The 17,363-nt window shown below is 40.0% G+C and overlaps 1 protein-coding gene across 2 annotated transcripts in view; it reads left to right on the forward strand.

Annotated features, from left to right (window-relative positions):
• Positions 1-5,644: 5,644 nt before the first annotated feature.
• Positions 5,645-17,363, forward strand: part of Rfx7 (regulatory factor X7) — a 75,896-nt gene continuing 64,177 nt past the window's right edge. The window contains exons 1-2 of one of the 2 annotated variants that reach the window (XM_051197927.1): positions 5,645-5,992; positions 6,135-6,300. In XM_051197927.1, coding sequence (XP_051053884.1) covers positions 6,140-6,300 — 161 coding nt within the window. In that variant the 5' untranslated portion in view covers positions 5,645-5,992; positions 6,135-6,139. The remainder of the gene's footprint in view (positions 5,993-6,134; positions 6,301-17,363) is intronic. The other variant, XM_051197926.1, reaches the window with a different exon arrangement.

The raw sequence follows: 17,363 nt of genomic DNA on the forward strand, positions 1-17,363 counted from the left end.
GCTTATCACAACAATACACATTAATATCAACATCACAATATAAAACACTTTCAAACTTAAAACGTCACACAAGTCTTACAAATTCAATTTTAAAAATCCAGTCTCTTTTAAACTATGAGCTCCTAAAAAATCAAAAGTAAGTTAAACACTTTCTTATTTCAAAAGGAAAAAACTAGGGCATGGGCACAATCAAATCAAAGCAAAACCATACTCCAACTGTGTAAATAACTCAATGTCCAGCAGCTAGTATTTACTCACCATCTTCAGGGCTCCTCCACAGGGCGTGGGTCACTTCTCTAGCTCTGCCTTCTACAGCATACACACCTCTTCTAGACCCTGGATGGCTCCACTCCATTGTTGCTGCTGTTCTTAGTGGTCATCCCATAGTACTGGTATCTCCGAAATGCTGGGTCTCTTGCTGCAACTGGGTTGTACTTGCACTAATAGCCTTTCCTGGGCTCTATTCTGGAACTCCAGTACTGCCACACATTGACAACTCTCAGATACTCCCCATGACTCCTTGATTCCTTCAAAACCAGTACCACCTGGGTGACTCTTACACTAATAAGTTCTGCAGCCAGCACAAGGTACAACCTTGGCTGCCTCTGGAACACAACTTGTATGTGCTAACCCTGAGGAAACACTCCCCAGAAGATTTCACCTCAGCAATGTGGTCTATTCACAGTTGATACTTCAGTCCCAGCTGACCAGCATCCATTGTCCAAGAAGGGTAAAGGTTTTACATTAGTGGTTTTGCTCTCTTATTAGAATTGATTTTTCATTTCAACTGACAAGACATCACAGATTCTTCACACAATGACCCAACAGAGTCTTTGCTTCCCTCTGAAACTTTACAAACCAGGCCTCCAAACATTTGTATCTTCAAAGCTTGTACAGAACAGCCCACTGAACTCTCAACCACTCAATGGCTTCCCTAATCCACAGCTAAAATTCCACAATCCTCCACAAAGCAACATGGTTATGTCTGTCACAGCAATATCCCATGATTCTGGTACCAATTTCTGAATTAGTTAGGGTTGCCATTACTATGATGAAACATTGTGAACAAAACAAGTTGGGGAGGAAAGGGGTTATTTGGCTTAGACTCCCACATCATAGTCTACCAATGAAGGAAGTCAGGATAGGAACCTGGAAGCAGAAGTTGATACAGAGGCAGGTGGGTGATGTTGCTTACTGGCTTTACTCTTTATGGCTTGCTCAACCAACCTTCCTTCCTTCCTTCCTTGTTGTTTTTCAAAGACAGGGTTTCTCTGTAGCTTTAGAAGCTGTCCTGAACTCCAGGCTTCAACCTCTTTTCTTACAGATCCCAGGATCACCAGATCAGAGGCGGTACCACCCACAATAGGCTTGATCTTCCCCAATCAATCACTAATTAAGAAAATGCCCTACAAGGTTGCCTACAGCCCAGTCTTATAGAGGTATTTTCTCAATTGAGGCTCCCTCCTCTCAGATAATTACAGCTGTGCCAGCACACCCAGGTTCTGCCTTTTATTCACTTAAAGGATACCCAATTCAAAGGTCAGCCAAGAGACCTTCTCTAGACAGTTCTTCTAACTTCAACAGACTATTCTCTCCAGTCTATCTCTACCACTAACAGACATCATTGTGGTGATCTGAATGAGAATAGCCCTCATAGCTGGTATGTTTGAATACTTAACCCTTAGTTGGTGGTACTGTTTGGGAAGTATTAGGAGTTGTGACCTTGCTGGAAGGATGTCACTGGGAGTCATCACTCTCAGTGTGATTCTCTATCCCCTACTTCTCTCTGCCATCATGGACTCTAACCCTCTGAAATGGTAAGCCTAATTAAATGCTTTCTTTTATAATACTTTGGTCATAGTGTCTCATCACAGCAATAGAAAATAAACTAAGACAATTATATTTTGGAATTCATTTCATATACCTCAATATGTTAATCTCTCTCTGCTTCACATAATATAACCTACTTCAAGTTGGGCCTACATCTTAATTATATTTTTCTGCACCTAGCACATTATGTAAGCTTTACCTCATTAATCCATGGAGATTAAGTATAGTGTAAATATATATGTCAAACTCTGGATAGTTTCATAAAGGAGATGAGATTTATATGCATAAGAGTACTAGAAAAAAGTTAAACTCAATTACTAAACTTAAATGATATTTACTAAACACCTAAGAGCCAGGAATTATGTCCTGGGACTAATAGCATAAATTAGTTTACTTCTGAGGTTTTTCACAAGTCACTTTAATTCTCCTGTTAGAACATTTCAGTGGTTTACATATCATTCTACATGTTGTCCCTTACAACAATCTTGTCAAGTGTAGCTTTATTTTCATGTTCACAGAAGTAAAATAGCACTTTAATTCCCAGATCTTCTGACTCCAAGACCAGAATTTTTCTTCCCTATTATATTGGCATTCCTCAGATTGTTTTTTCCCATTGCCATATATACCCTCAAGGCGAAATGCACTTATGCTCTCTGAGATTGGACTGTGCTCAAAATCAAAGTTTTGGTTTGGTTTTTTTTTGGGGGGTGGGGAACAGGGTTTCTCTATTGTAGCGTTGGCTGTCCTGGAACTTGCTCTGTAGACCAGGCTGGCTTGGAACAAAGAGATTCACCTGCCTTTGCCTTCGAGTGCTGGGATTAAAGATGTGGGCCATCATTGCCCAGCAATCAATGCTATCTTAAAAATTCATATCTACTAAAATGTCTTATATTACCTCCTGTGGGAGTGTACTGAAACTGATAGAGTGAATCACATCAATTCTAAGTCGAGCCTTTACTCAGGGCTTCTGAGTTTGGATTGAATCCCACCCAAATTTTTAGGTAACTTCACCCTTTTCTTTCCTTTTCAGGTTTCTTAAAGGCATAGTTTTTAAAGTCAGTTTCCTATGAAAACTGTAACAAAGCCCAAACTTACCTCTCAAATGTCAAGTGTGAGCAATGATCCATCTTTTCCTGAAAGGATGTCTCATTCTGGCAATAGGATCTCTTTAGTTTGTTACTGTTCAAAAACCCTCTCATGGCTGGTTGAACCTAATGGTTCCACATGTCTGCTCCAACTGCCTTGCTGCCAGTCCCTGAAGGCCCCAAGTCTGCATAAACACACGGTTCAGAATCACCGCTAGAGGGCAAATCAGGGCTGTAGCTTTGGAGAGCCCTCTAGTGGTGACTGTGGGCTACGTAGCTCTTTATGGAACCTATTAAAAATTCTAAAGTTGCACTCCGGGAAGCCAGCCTGTGTGACACCCGGTAGTGAAGTTATTTTAAAGTCATCTTGGTTCTCGACTTCCCTTTTCTTAAAGTCTTTAGCACGTATCAATTACCTTTCTACGATGCCTCCTCCGCTCAGGTTGTGGCAATGAGGTTAAAATATTTTCTTTTTAAGGGGGCCTTGGCCACTTTTCCCATTGTCTTTTTTGTTTTATTTTTCGAGACAGGGTTCCTCTGTGTAACAGCCCTGGTGGCTGTCCTGGAACTCGCTCAGTAGACCTCAGTAGGCTAACCTCCACTCACAGAGCTCTACCTGCCTCTACCTTCTGAGTGCTGGGACTAAAGGCGTGCGCCACCAACGCCCAGCTTCCCATTGTCTATTTACATCATCATCTCCATGAACACAGAATTAATAAATGTGCAGTCAATATCTTCCATTACAATCCTAGCTTCAACAATGGCTTGTGAGGTCTAAAACTAACATTCTCAATTTAAACCCTGGCTCTTATATTTAGTAATTGAATAACTTTAAGAATGCCACTTAACTTTCCTAGGCTTTTGTTTCATGTGTAAAATACAGAGAATAACAGTATCTGAATTACATAGTTTTGGGGAAGCTTAACTATAGTCGTGTACAAAAAGTGCTATTAGGGTACAGAAAGTGATCGACGTGCATTAGCTACCATTAGCATTCCTTAGTTATGCCGCTGTGAACCATACGGTTAGTGCCAGAAAAATGCGGTACACATAGCAAACACTGGTGTCTGTGCAAAATAAATTTTAATAGCTTAGCCTAAAGCCGTTGTGTCCTTAGGTTGTGAAAAGGTGGGGGGGGGGCTTATTTGTGTGATGCAATCCATGCCCTGGATTCTCATGAAGAAAATGTATTTTGCACACAAGTGTCCTTCCCTCACACCCCACCAGGTGCAAACATTCAGGGTGAGTCTGGGCATGGCGTCTGTGAACCCGGCCTGAGGCCACATGGGCAAAAAGCAAGAGAGTTTCAGGCCAAGGCAAGGCACAACACTCAAAAGACCACGCAAGCCAAGCCAATCAGATTCCCCAGCCACTAGACGTCTGAAAGGTAGCAGAGCCTCCTAGCTCAAAGTCCACCCAGGAAAGTGGCCAGAAAATCAGACAGGTAGAAGTCTGATAGAAACACTGTCGGAAAAGTTAAAGAGCTGGAAGGCTCATTACAGGCACCGGCCCAGAAAAAGGTCAGTGCGAGCTGTGCAGCTGTTCCATTTGGTGCCAGAGGCTTTGGCTGTTGCCTTCCACACCCAGGCACTTAGCCTTTCTGACCAGCCCCACCTAGAAAAGCCAATCCCACTCTTACAGGAGGACTGACTTGTTGGGGGCAGCCTCGTTCTCAGCCAATAAAGCTGTCTAAGTACGAATGGGGAAGAGGGCGAGCGGTGGGCAGTCTCTGGCTAGGGTGGTATTAGATGGCTGCAAAGGAAGAGCTCTTGGCTGAAGCTTGAGCCTCCATGTTGTATTACATGTGTTTCTTTGAGAAACAGGAGGGGCCTTGGCTGCCAGGGACCCTGACAAGCCACGACTTGAGCTGCGCCTCGGAGCCTGGGCTGAATTGGGAATATAAAGCAGGGAGGGCACCCCTGGCAAGGGGGTGGGGAACAGCATGGGCAAAGGCACCAAGGAAGAATGAATCTGCTGCGCACTGAGGATGGCATGGAGACTTCACTGATTGGAGCTGGGAGTTCTTGCAGGGGGGATGGAGGAGGCTGTGATTGGACAGCTAAAGTGGGGCCAGATTTGGAGGGCTTTGAATGCCCGACCGAGGAGCACTTCAACCAGCCCCTCACTTGCCATTTCCCTACCAGACCGAATCACCTCGGGGCGCTAGCTCTTCTGCGGGGAGAAGTCGACTCAAAGCTCTCACCTGCTCCAGCGCTGCCCGCGGACTGAGGGAGGAAGCAACCCCGGCTGGTTGACGGGGGTGGGGGGGACACACGCCCGCGCGCATCCGCGCGCGTGGGGCGGGGGTCGCGTGCATTCGTTTCACCTTACACGCTAGGAAGCAATACACTCTCCCTTCCACGCCGCGCGCTCGCACGGGTCCACCCTGCACCCCCCGTTCCCTCCCCCCCCCGCCGCCGCCGTCACGCGAGCCCGCTCCTCCCCCCACGCCGTCCTCGCGTCCGCCGCAGCCGCCCGGCCGCTCCCTGAGGGCCCCCGCCGCGGCTTCCTGGGCCCGCGGCCCGCGGCCGCTCCGCCCCGCGCGCTCCGCGCCCCCCTGCGGCCCCCGCGCCGCGCCCGCACACGCGCGTCCACGCCCCCCGGCCGCGCGGTAGGTGTTGTGCCGTCTGCGCCGGGCCGCAGTGCGGCTGCGCGCGCTGGGCTGCTCGGGGCTGGCAGGACAGCGGCGGCCGCGGCGGCGGGGCCGGGAGCGAGCGAGCGAGCGAGCGAGCGGCGCGGGGGAGCTCGGAGGCGCCAGGCCCCCGGGGGAGGGCGGCCTGGGCGGCAGGCCCCCGACAGACCCGTGGGGTTGGATTTGGGGGCGGAGGGGGCGCCTGGCCACGGACCTCGATTTTCAGACGCCCCCCAGCCCCGGCCGCTGACGGGGGGCTGAGGGGCGCCGCCATGCCTCAGCCGCGGTGACGCGCGGGGCCGTGAGGAGAACCGGGAGAGGAACAGTGACGAGAACCGCAAGGAAAGCGGGGAGAGGAACCGTGAGGAGAGCCGTGAGGAGGCGCTCGGTCTCCCCGGGGATGTCCCTCAGGCGGCCGGCGAAAGCGACTCACTCGAGCCCTGGGGTATAGGCCTAGCTTATCCAGCTTCCTTCCTCCTCCTCCTCTTCCTCCCCTCCCCCTCCTCCTCCCCTCGTCGTCCTCCCCTCCGCGTCTCTTCCCTCACCCTTCCCCGCGCCCCCATCTTCCCTCCCTCCCTCCCCTCCAGCAGCGATGGCAGAGGAACAACAACAGCCGCCACCACAGCAGCCCGATGCCCATCAGCAGCTTCCCCTCAGCGCCCCCAACCCCGGGGTGGCTCTGCCAGCCCTTGTGCCCGGGCTGCCAGGGACAGAGGCCAACGCTCTGCAACACAAGATCAAGAACTCCATCTGGTAAGAGGATCCTCCATCGCTGGGGTAGAACAGCCTAGGCACATTTCTGTTGCAAAGGGGGTGGGGGGGCGGCATCCGAAGAGGAGTCTGATGCATGCATTGAAGGTGGGTTTGCACAGCCCGGTGCATGGCTGTGGCACCTCTGGAGGGGGGAGCTTGCACCTACCCCTGGTCTCCTTAGACACACACAAACACACACACACACCATGCTTCTCCTCAATTGTAAGCGAGATAAACAAGTTATTTGTGCATTTTCCACGTATAGTAAGGGAAATACGGATCAAGATTAAGTCATTGCATGATAGTGGCATGAATTGGAAACTTGGAATGTGAAATGTGTTGACTCCTTTTGTAGTCATAGAGGGAGGAAGAAGTGTATTGTGAATTTTGACCAAACAAGACATTGTAAGCAACAACGTTAATATACAACACAAAACCTAATGTGTCTTTTCCATTCAGTTGGATTAGCTGCTCTCTCTGGATGGTTTTGCCTCCTTTATTCTCGAGCTGAATTTCCCTTCTAGGGAATTTATTTTTTTACATTCTGTAAAGGAAATACTGCTTTAGCATAAAGTGTTTTATTTTAACGTGGTAATTTACACGGTAAAGTGTTTTTTTTTTTTTTATGTAAACAGTCTTGCAATTTTGTGTGATTATTAAAAAGAAACTAAATGGAACTTCCCTTACTAGTCTTGTATTTCTTGTATGGGAATTTGCTATATTTCAGTGTTAACTGAACTCTTAAAGACTGATAACAGTAATAAATACACAGAGTTAAGTCCATCTTCTATTAGAACCGTTGCAAATGTTCTTTGAATGTGAACTTGCATTATTTTGTACAATTCCTTATTAACTTTTGTTTTTTAACGTGTGGTACTGTTTTTAAAATGGAAAGCAATATTTGGGATTTGGGCTAAGATTGCTTTTAATAGAACTTTTAAAATAGAATTAAGTATGATGTGAAAAAGAATAGCCTTGATTTTGGAGCATGAATCTGGCGGGTTCATCATTGACTATGACTATTAAAATAACAAAACTTGAAATTTAAAAACAAAGGTGTCATAAAGCAACTGGCATTGTATGTACAGTATTTGAACATTTCAAGAGAATAACCAATTTTAAATGCAAAACTGAGAGTTGCTAAATAATATTTTTCATTATTTTCTTGGCATGCTTCCATGTCATGATGCTAATATGAAGTAGGTCAGTGCAGGCTTTACTAGTTTCATGCTACACAGTAGTGGACAGTTGAATGTCTTGCTTTTATTTTTAATTTTAAATGAAACTTAATTATTTTTAAAGGAATTTTTAAGGCTTTGACAATAGTTTGTGGCAACTTGAATAGGTCAGATATGTGAGGATTTTGTGTGTGTGTTTATGTTTGTGTGTGTGTGTGTGTTTGTGTGTGTGTGTGTGTGTGTGTGTTTATATTTATGGCACAGTGAGGGGGACCTCAGATATCTTCACCCTGCTTTTTAAACTGTAGTTTAAATAAATGTATTAATTTCCTGCTTACTGTGTTGGGCTCCACAAAGCCAGATGTTTTAATCACTGGATAATGTATCTTAGGGTCCCTGAAATCATGATTGTATTGAATCAAATGAGGGACATCCCAGTTAAAGGAATCAGATCTTTTAAGAAAGGCAAATTTTAAAGGTTGAACTAGTAAGGGTCTTTTATTATGAGAACAGTAAAGGAGAAGAATTTTACTTTGTATTCCACAGATAGAATGAATTGTGTAGGCACCGAAGAGAGTGTTGGAATGATGATGATTGGGGAGCGCTTATTTATTTATTTATTTATTTATTTATTTATGCTGAATCATAATTCCTCCATTAGTATTGATATTTACACATCTATTACAACTTAACTATGCTGACTTTCACATGAAAAATCTTCTCAGGTAGAGAGAGTGGACTTGGCTCTGAAAAATTGAGCAAACATGTACCTTAATATCAAAATGTACTATTCTGTATCTTAGTAAGGACATACCAGCTTTTCATTGCCAACTTCAGTAATTCTATTTGCAAAACTTATTCCTTATCCCTTTATATTTAACACTTGAGGATGACAAATAACCATGGTAGATAATAAACATTAGTGGCCATATTTAATATAGACATGTAACTCCTCCACAAGAACAGATGCATATTAATCATCAAGTAACTATATAAAATACAGATGTTAAAAAGTGAGATTTCCATTGTTACCTTTTTTGTTTTTTAAAGTCAAAGGCTTACTATGTAACCCTGGTTGGCCTCAAACTCAGAAGTCCTGCCTGCCTTCCAAGTTCTGGTTTAAGGCATATACTTCCATGCATAGCACATTGCTACTATATGAAAACAGTAATTTTTTAAAATTAAAACTTGTTTAATAGATATAATTATAATTCTATATTATGTTTCATACATTTTTGGCAGTACTTTTTCCATCATTTAAGAAAATCATCTGGTTATGTTCTGAGAGGTTGTTAATTTTGTATTGCTTCTGTGTCATCCTTCACTACCATTACTAAGAGTTAAAATGAGATTCAAAAGAAATGTAGCATTTAAAAGTTATCAACTGGGTTTTGCAATTAGGTTGATCATAGTTGCTAAACTATGGGCTTGCAGATCACAGACAAGTCTGTACTTGCCCTCCTACTCTACAGATATAAATATAGTATGTGATGTAGGCCTCTAGCTGGACAATGAGCTATTTATTATCTTGGCTCACAATTAATTTATTCCATTTATTAAATGCTATTTGATAAAAGTATTCCATTGAATTTCAAGCATGGAATATATCTCTTAAAAAAAAGAATAAGTGTTCAACATTAAGATGTAGTATTTAATGAGATTAAAACTATTTCTCAAGAGTTAGAGATAGTACAGACTTTTAAAAGTAATTCTAGAACATGTACTGCTAACTTGATAGTGTTATGTTTATATTAATATGTTGGTGAATATCTTCAAATTATTCCTAGGTTAACAAACCTGAGTGTTGTTGTCTGTATGTGTCTTTACTTTATTCCTTCCCATTCCATAGACAAAGGAAAGAATTTTTATTTGTCAAGTTATTTTAATTCTGAGTAGGGTATAAGAATGTTATTTATATTTTATAGATAATATAATTTAAAAATAATCTTTTTTCTAAACGGAAGGAGAAAGGTAGAGAATATTAAAAAAGAGATGACACATAGTTTTTCTAACAGAGTTTTGGTCTGTGACCCTGGCTGGCTTGGAATTCATGATCCTACTGCCTCAGCCCCTCATGCCATGATACCTGGTACTTACTGACAACCTAAAACAAAGCCATAGCCAACTTAAGTATGAACTTCTTTAATTTACATTGCATTTCTCGTTGGATACTTATGTTTTCCCTTCTCAGTGACTTCTCCCTTTCCTGGAACTAGCTTTGTAGACCAGGCTGGCCTCAAACTCGCAGAGATCCACCTGCCTCTGCCTCCCGAGTGCTGGAACTAAAGGGGTGTGCCACCAACGCCCAGCTAACAATACGAAAATTTAAACAACAAAAATTTTTAACAACCCCCCCCCATTTGTTTTTTGAGACAGGGTCCCTGTAGGTAGTCTTGGCTGTCATGGAGCTTGGTATATAGGCCTGGCTGGACTTAAATTCACAGAGATATCCTTCTGCCTCTGCCTGCCTACTGCTGGGGTTAAAGATATGCACTACCAAACTTTGCTCCCTCTCTTTTAAAAGTTGTTTTACTTGGACATGATTATAGAATTGAAATTTAAAAAACAAATATAATACAATATTTTCGATCTGTTTACTTAGTTACCTTTAAGAATGGATCATGGGCTGGATGTGGTGGTGTACACCTTTAATCCCAGCACTCAGGAGACTGAAACACGAGAATGTCTATAAGTTCTAAGCCAGCCAGAGCTACAAAAAGAGACCCTGTCTCAAAATAAAAACAAAACAAAAAAATAGATCGTGGAATGGGGATGTGGCTCAGAGCTTTTATAAGGCTCTGGGTTATCCCCGGATACTTGGTACCACATTAAAGGGAAAGAAGGAATGAAGGAAGAAATAACACATGGGTAGGAGTGGCTCATATTTGCTATTAGGTTGTAACCTAGATAATAAACTTTCACCTAAAAAGTCAAAAGAAGTCCTAACATTTTATTGTAGATAATATTTTAATGCTGTGGAAAATTCAGATTCTAATAGTATTATTTTCAGTTAAATCCTTACAAGTCTTTAAACAATAAGATGTATCATTATTCTACCCATTTTATGTTAACAAAACTGAATGACAGGGAAACTATAGAATTTCTAGACTCATTAGCCAACCTTGGAGGTGGTGTTGAAGGTTAAGAGTTCCTTGTCTTTATTCAGTTCTGATCTGTGTATTTTAGACTTAGAATTGTAACCTAAGAATTATTTTGGAAATTTTCTAGATTATCATTTATCCCCAATTAATTTTGCTTTCTTATTGTTATGACAGTAAGCATCTCGATAGTAAATGATTAATCTCATTTCCATTTAATACAATGAGTAGAGTATGGTACTCTATAATATTTACATAGCAATACCATATTAGTCCTGTTTTCTGTCCTATGGCATAGAACTCAGTAGTTCAGTTTTGTGTTTGAACCATGCAGTTTATTAGTGCTGTAAGAAATAATTGTTATTCATTCCACTTTAATGGGAAACATGTACTGTTAAGTAGCTTGTATCTTTATTTTAAGACCAGGATCTTTTTTGTCTTGCATGTATTCTAGTTTAGTTGGTTAAATGCTTCCTACTCTGAAGTCAGCTAGTCTTCTATAATCAGCACGGAAAAGATTTGGCTTGTTTTTGCTTGTCTGTATTGAGGCCAACTATGATGCTTGTGTCCCAGCTCTAAGTGGCTCTGATTCCAGAAAGAAATTGTCTTCCCTGCCATCCAAAAAGGCAAGTTAAGCAGTTTCAAACATGTCAAATGTCTGGTTCTATTTAGGTTAACTACTGATATGTATGTGTTTAAATAATTGACCAGTTAGCTCTCCTCCCTGGAAGATTTGATTTCTGTCTCTCTACTGGTTTAGGTATTTGGGGGGAAATGAACTGGTCGGAAGGACAGAAAGTTTCTGGTCATGAAAGGTGTGCTTTGAATAAAAATAACATCAACTTGCTTTTACCTCAGATTTGAAAACATATTAAACATTGTCATTTACTAAAATTTGAACACTTAAGAAAGAATAGTACTCAACTGACTATTTGCTACATACAAAGTGCTATGCTAAATAAACACTGGGATTTAAGAAATGCTCATTTGCCTGTAATGTTAACCTAGGGTGGAAAATGTGCAGTGAATTGGAGACTGACCAGGGAAAGAAAAGACACATGTCAAAATATGACTCTGCAAAAAAGTACACCTTCATTTCCTCATTTATAAAATGAGAGTTATACTGAATGACCTTTCAGGTTCTCTTAGCTTTAAATTATATGAGTCTGCTACTAAATATTGACAGCAATAATAAAACATAGCATAAGAAAATTGAAAGGCTAATATAATTATCATAGGTGATCAACAGAACATTTTTAGTCAACAGGTTTTTTGCTAGTGTCTGTTTGGGTGTTAGCCCAGGAGGACTATCTGAAGGTGGTGTTTTCTTATCATCACCATGTGCAAGTGTTTCATTACATGTGATTAGGTCTGCAAATATTTATTGAAAATGTATAACATTTCAAAGTATTCTAAGAGCTGTTCTATTATGTACAAATATGCTAGACTATACAGTGATTCCAGTTATTGAGAAGACTGTTGAGAGATAGTAATAAGGGACTGTTTGCTCCTTTTGCTTCTTTTTTTTTTTTTTAAGTTGTTTAAAACCTACACGCATTTCACATAGAAACCTCTTCCTATGGTACTAATGAAGTATTTTAAGGCAATTGTTTATTATTTTCAGAATAATTTTCAGAATAATTTCGTGGAGGGTTGAGCTTCACAATAGACATTTTAATGAGTTGTTGTGACAGTGTCTTTTTAAGAACAGGGCAGTAAGATGGTTACTCCATAACCCTAACAAAATCACATACTCTTAACTATTTGTTTGATCTAAGAGGTCACGTTAAAGATGAGTAGCATTATCCAATAAGGAAGAATCTTCCATCTTCCTCTTTTGAGTAGGACAATGCAATAAAGGTCAACACACTCTTGATTGCTAACTGAAATTAATGTAGTTAGCACTCAGCTTTAATCCACATAAATAAAAACCTTCAAACATGATTTAATAATTTTTTAAGGCTATAAATAAACATTTTCTTTGTTTTCTGAATTACATGTATCCTATTTACAAGAGGAAATAGAAACATTAAGATTTGATTAATTTTTACAGTGTTTCTATCAAGTGTCATTATTATGGTAGAATATATGTATACACACATATATATATATATGTATGTATGTATATATATACATACACACACATATATATTAAAGTTGTATAGTGGTGAGGTTTTATATTTCTTTGGATCTGAGACTAAACTGAAGACATGTTGATATTCTTTTCTGTCTGAATCTTTTTGGGTGCAGAATTGAGAGGGTGAGAGGTTGTATAGTAAAAGACTTCATTCTCTTATGCTATGAACTTCAGGAAGTTAAAGAGGTAGTAGAGTATGATTTCCCATCTTTTCCAAAATAGCCTTATATGGAGGGGAAATGTTTGAATTTATTTCTTGTCTTAAGTTTGGGTAGCAAGAGATTGGGTTATATACAATATTTTTGTATGCCTCCAAATATAGTACTAACAAATTGACTTGAATTTGCATTCTAAGTCACATTAGTGATGCCTGTCAAAAACATGGATATAGAAAGTGATGGTGTAGATGTCCTATATTTGTCTCCTTTTTCATTTCTGAAATCATCTTTCTTGGAATTTGAGCTCTATTGTTGATAGTGTATCATAATGATTGGTTTTCTTAGAGGCTGCAGTCATCATTTGTTTTATTGACCTTTATGATTTTAAGGTATAAAGCTGAGCATGGGCCCAAAGAGATAGCTAAGTCAGTAAAGTGCCTGCCATGCAAGCATGAGTTTGGATTCCCAGTGTTCATCTTAAAAAATGGTGCACCTGCATGAACCTGTAACCCTTGCAATGGGGCTGCAGAGATATGCTGATACTTGAAGCTCATTGTCCTGTCTCAGAGGTAGTGAGTGATTCAGGAAGATATCCAGTGTCAAATTCTGATCTTCACATGAGCACACCCATGTCCTTGCACACCTGCATGTACATATGCACACTACACATGAATACATCCATACTACCTACTCTAACAGGCACACTTGAAACTTGTGCATGAAAAGCACTTGAGTTTGTGTTTTCTACCTGTTTTATCATGACTGTCTTATTTCATACTGTCAAAGAGGTACAAAATGAGAATAGAAGATTACTAAGTGACCATTTTTAATTTGCTTCTGTTATCCTTTTTTTCCCCTGCTGATACACACTGCAATTCATAAACCACTGACTTATGAGCCTCTTATAAGTTGTATTATTTAATATTTCTTAATAATTTAGATTTGCCTTACTACCTGAAATAAATCCCATTTTAGTGACTTCTAAAGCACACTTTAACTGAATGAAACATTCTTATTTTCTATTATGTGAAGCTCAAAGGTATTTAGGGACTAAAAATATATTGAAGCAATGCCATCAGTGCAAAAATCTTGAGTAGTATATAGTAGAACAGTAAAATGTTATTTGTATATAGAGAGACCAACAGCTTATATTTTTGCTATAGAGATAAAATTTAGAAATATAATTGCATAAGACTTCTCTGATATCTTACTTGACATAATTTATGTTTCTGGGAACTTGGAAAATGTGATTCAGTTAATGTAAATTAATCATTTCCCTAATTTGTGGTCAGTGAAGTGCTATGAAAGCAAATGGATATAAGCATCTATGATAGAATATATAACAGTTACATCATTAAATATATGATCCCTTTTTCTGAAGGAAAGCTGTTAGCAAGCAGCATTCAGTCAAATTCTACATCTAAAAGTTTCCAGGAAATAAGAAAGTCAAAGATGAATCCAAACTCATGAAAGCAAGTAATCATGGAAAGGAAAATACAGCATGTATTTATTGTAATCCTTCCATTATGCAAAGCATAGGAATATTGAAAATAGGGGACTATCCCAGTCTTTAAAACATTACCCACTTGGATTTTACATATAAAAGTAAGTTTTTGTTTAATACAGTAATTATATAATGAGTAGTAGATGAGGGAGGGAGTCAATGAGGACATTATTTTTACTTTGTAAAGCCCAGGGTTGTGGGCTTATTTAAAAAAAAAAATCACAAGATAGACTATACATTTAAACATACTGCTTAACAGATCCTTACTGTGACTTCTTTATTCTCTCTGTCATGAATTAGGTTTAAAGCTGTTGATGACAGTGAACCTTACCAATAATGTAGGTATGTAGAAGAAGATGGTTTGGGAGAAAAATTAGTTGCAAAAGCTATTAAGGAGTATAATTCCCACATATAAGGGGTAGTATCAGCTAGTTACAACTTTCTTACCTAAGCTTTTATTTATACAGGTAGAAGAAAAATATAAAATAGTATCAGGGAAGGAAAAGATGGGTATGGATGAGCACTAAGCAATAGAAGTACAGGTTGTTCTTTAAGCTTAACGTTTTATTTTATGTTTTTAGATTTATTTACTTGAAGTGTATGAATGTTTTGCCTGTGTGTATGAATGTAAGCCATGTGCATGTATGTCTGGTGCCTGTGCAGGTGAGAAGAACACCACTAGAGAAACCAAGTACTTTGCACTGCATAAATAGGAAAAGAACCTTGATGGTAAGGTCCCATCCAACAAAGGCTCGAGGATGTAATAGAACTGAAAGTATAATTGAAAATCTTTTACCTTAAAAAGGGTGGGGGTGGGTTAGAGAGATGGTTCAGCAGTTAAAAAACTCCTCTTGCAGAGGACTGGGCTGGCCAGAATTCAGTTCCTAGTATCTACAAGAGGTTCACAATGGCCTGTAACTCAAGTCCAGGGGCTCTAACTTCCTTTTCTGGACTTCATGGACACCTGCACTTGTGCATATCCCTACATCTAAACATAATTTCAATAAGTAAATAATGCCTAAGAAGATACAGCATCCAGGATATACTGTTGTAAACAAAGATGGCAGAAGTGATTTTTCCTGATGAGCCACTCAAGCATTAGAAGCTGCTGAGTTGTGGGAAATGGAGGCCTGGCCACATCCCAAGCTGACAGCAGAACTTGGAGTTGTACATGTGGTACTGTTTCACAGACATGTAGAATACAAGGATTAGTTATGGAGTAAAAGAGGTTTGCACCAAGATTCCAGAGACAGTCCTGTGAGACCAGGCTTTGTGTAGCTCCTTATATTAGTAAGCTATGTTTGAAGCTTTGGAGATGAAGCCTAATTTGCAGCAGAAACCAGAATATTGTGAGTACCAGAAACATGGGACATCCTCTGATGAAAGCTGCAGACATCCAAGAGACAGATCACATGTGTTGCAAATGGCAGGGCTATAGCAGCCACCGTGTGCCCCTGATACCAGATATTTAGCTCCAAGTTTTGCTGTTTGCTATGTTGAGTTCCCATTTTGCTTTGATCCCATCTTTGCTTATTATTTCCAATTCTTCCTTTGCAATAGATTTTTTATTCTATGGCATGTATATTTGAAGCATGTAGCTTATGATTTGAATTTGAGGGAGCTCAAACAAGTGGCTGCATAGAGTCACAAAACAGGCTATGGTCTTTTGAACTGGGTTAACACTATAGGAACTCTTGAAGTTGGACAAATGCATTTTCCATTATGAGATAGCTAAGAATGGGTGGATGAAGGGAACAGAAGCAGAATATTAAAATTTGAATGTGAAGTGTCCTTCATAGACTCACAAATTTAAATGCAAGGTCCCTAACTGGTGGCACTGTTTTTGGATATGATGGAACCATCAAGAAGTGGATTGCTAGGGAATGGACCTGGCTTTCCTGCTTCTTTGCTCCAGCCTGTATTCATTCTGCCATCTCTTCCCCACCATCCTGGACTAAAGCTTCTGAAACCATGAGCCAAAATAAACCTTTCCTTTCTCAATTGTGTCATTTTGTCATTAGTGGTGAAAAAGTAATACATTAATCTCTGCACTTTTACCTCACTAAACTCCACTATGTACCGCTGTCTAAATAAATCTTTACAAATGTTAGTTTTTGTATGGTTCCTTTCTAAAACTCCACAGTAAATTCTTATTCACCATACTGTGTAATGATTTCCGTTTGGTTTGTAAGGTCTACAAGTAGTGTAACTGTCATACAGTTGGTTCGAACCTTATTTTGATGTTCTCCAGCATTTAGCATCTGCTTCAGTCTGACAAGTGCATTACTATTAGCATTTTTCATGCCAGATGTCTTTCTTAGACTCTCCTCCTGTCTCCATACCCTACCATTCACAGCTTAACACTTATGGAAGTTGCAACCCAAACCATTTGTACTATGAAACATTTTTTTGCTACTCTAGTCCACATTAGACTTTTCTTGACTTCATATTGTATATAGTGAGTTACAAATGATTATTTAATCACTCTTATTTTTTCCTGCTTCCTGTGCTTTAGTTATTTGAATCTGATGGCAACATCTTTTGACCCTTTTATTTATTTTTTTTTTGTTTGTTTGTTTGCTTGTTTTCCTCTGTATAGCCTTGGCTGTCCTGGAACTCTCTCTGTAGACCAGGCTGGTCTCGAGCTCAGAGATTCATCTGCCTCTCCCTTCTGGGTGCTGGGATTAAAGGTGTGTACCACAGTGTCCAGCCACCTTTTTATTTTTCATCTAGTGGTAGATACTAGTGACTATCTTTTATATACTATATTCTCATAGACGCTTAGTTATGCATTTAGTGTATTTAATGTGGTCATTTCCTCCCCAAACAGGTTATTAAACTGATGTTGCACTTTACATGGATTTTTTTTTTTTTTTTTTTTTTTTTTTTTTTAGCATCTGGTTCTTTTACATTAGTGAAATTGAAGTAACTTTATTAAGGCTTTTAGTTCTATGAGTGCCATTTCTTTCACTGTGTCTAAATCATAAC

Source organism: Phodopus roborovskii, unplaced genomic scaffold, assembly GCF_943737965.1.
Source record: "Phodopus roborovskii unplaced genomic scaffold, PHOROB, whole genome shotgun sequence".
Taxonomy (NCBI): domain Eukaryota; kingdom Metazoa; phylum Chordata; class Mammalia; order Rodentia; family Cricetidae; genus Phodopus; species Phodopus roborovskii.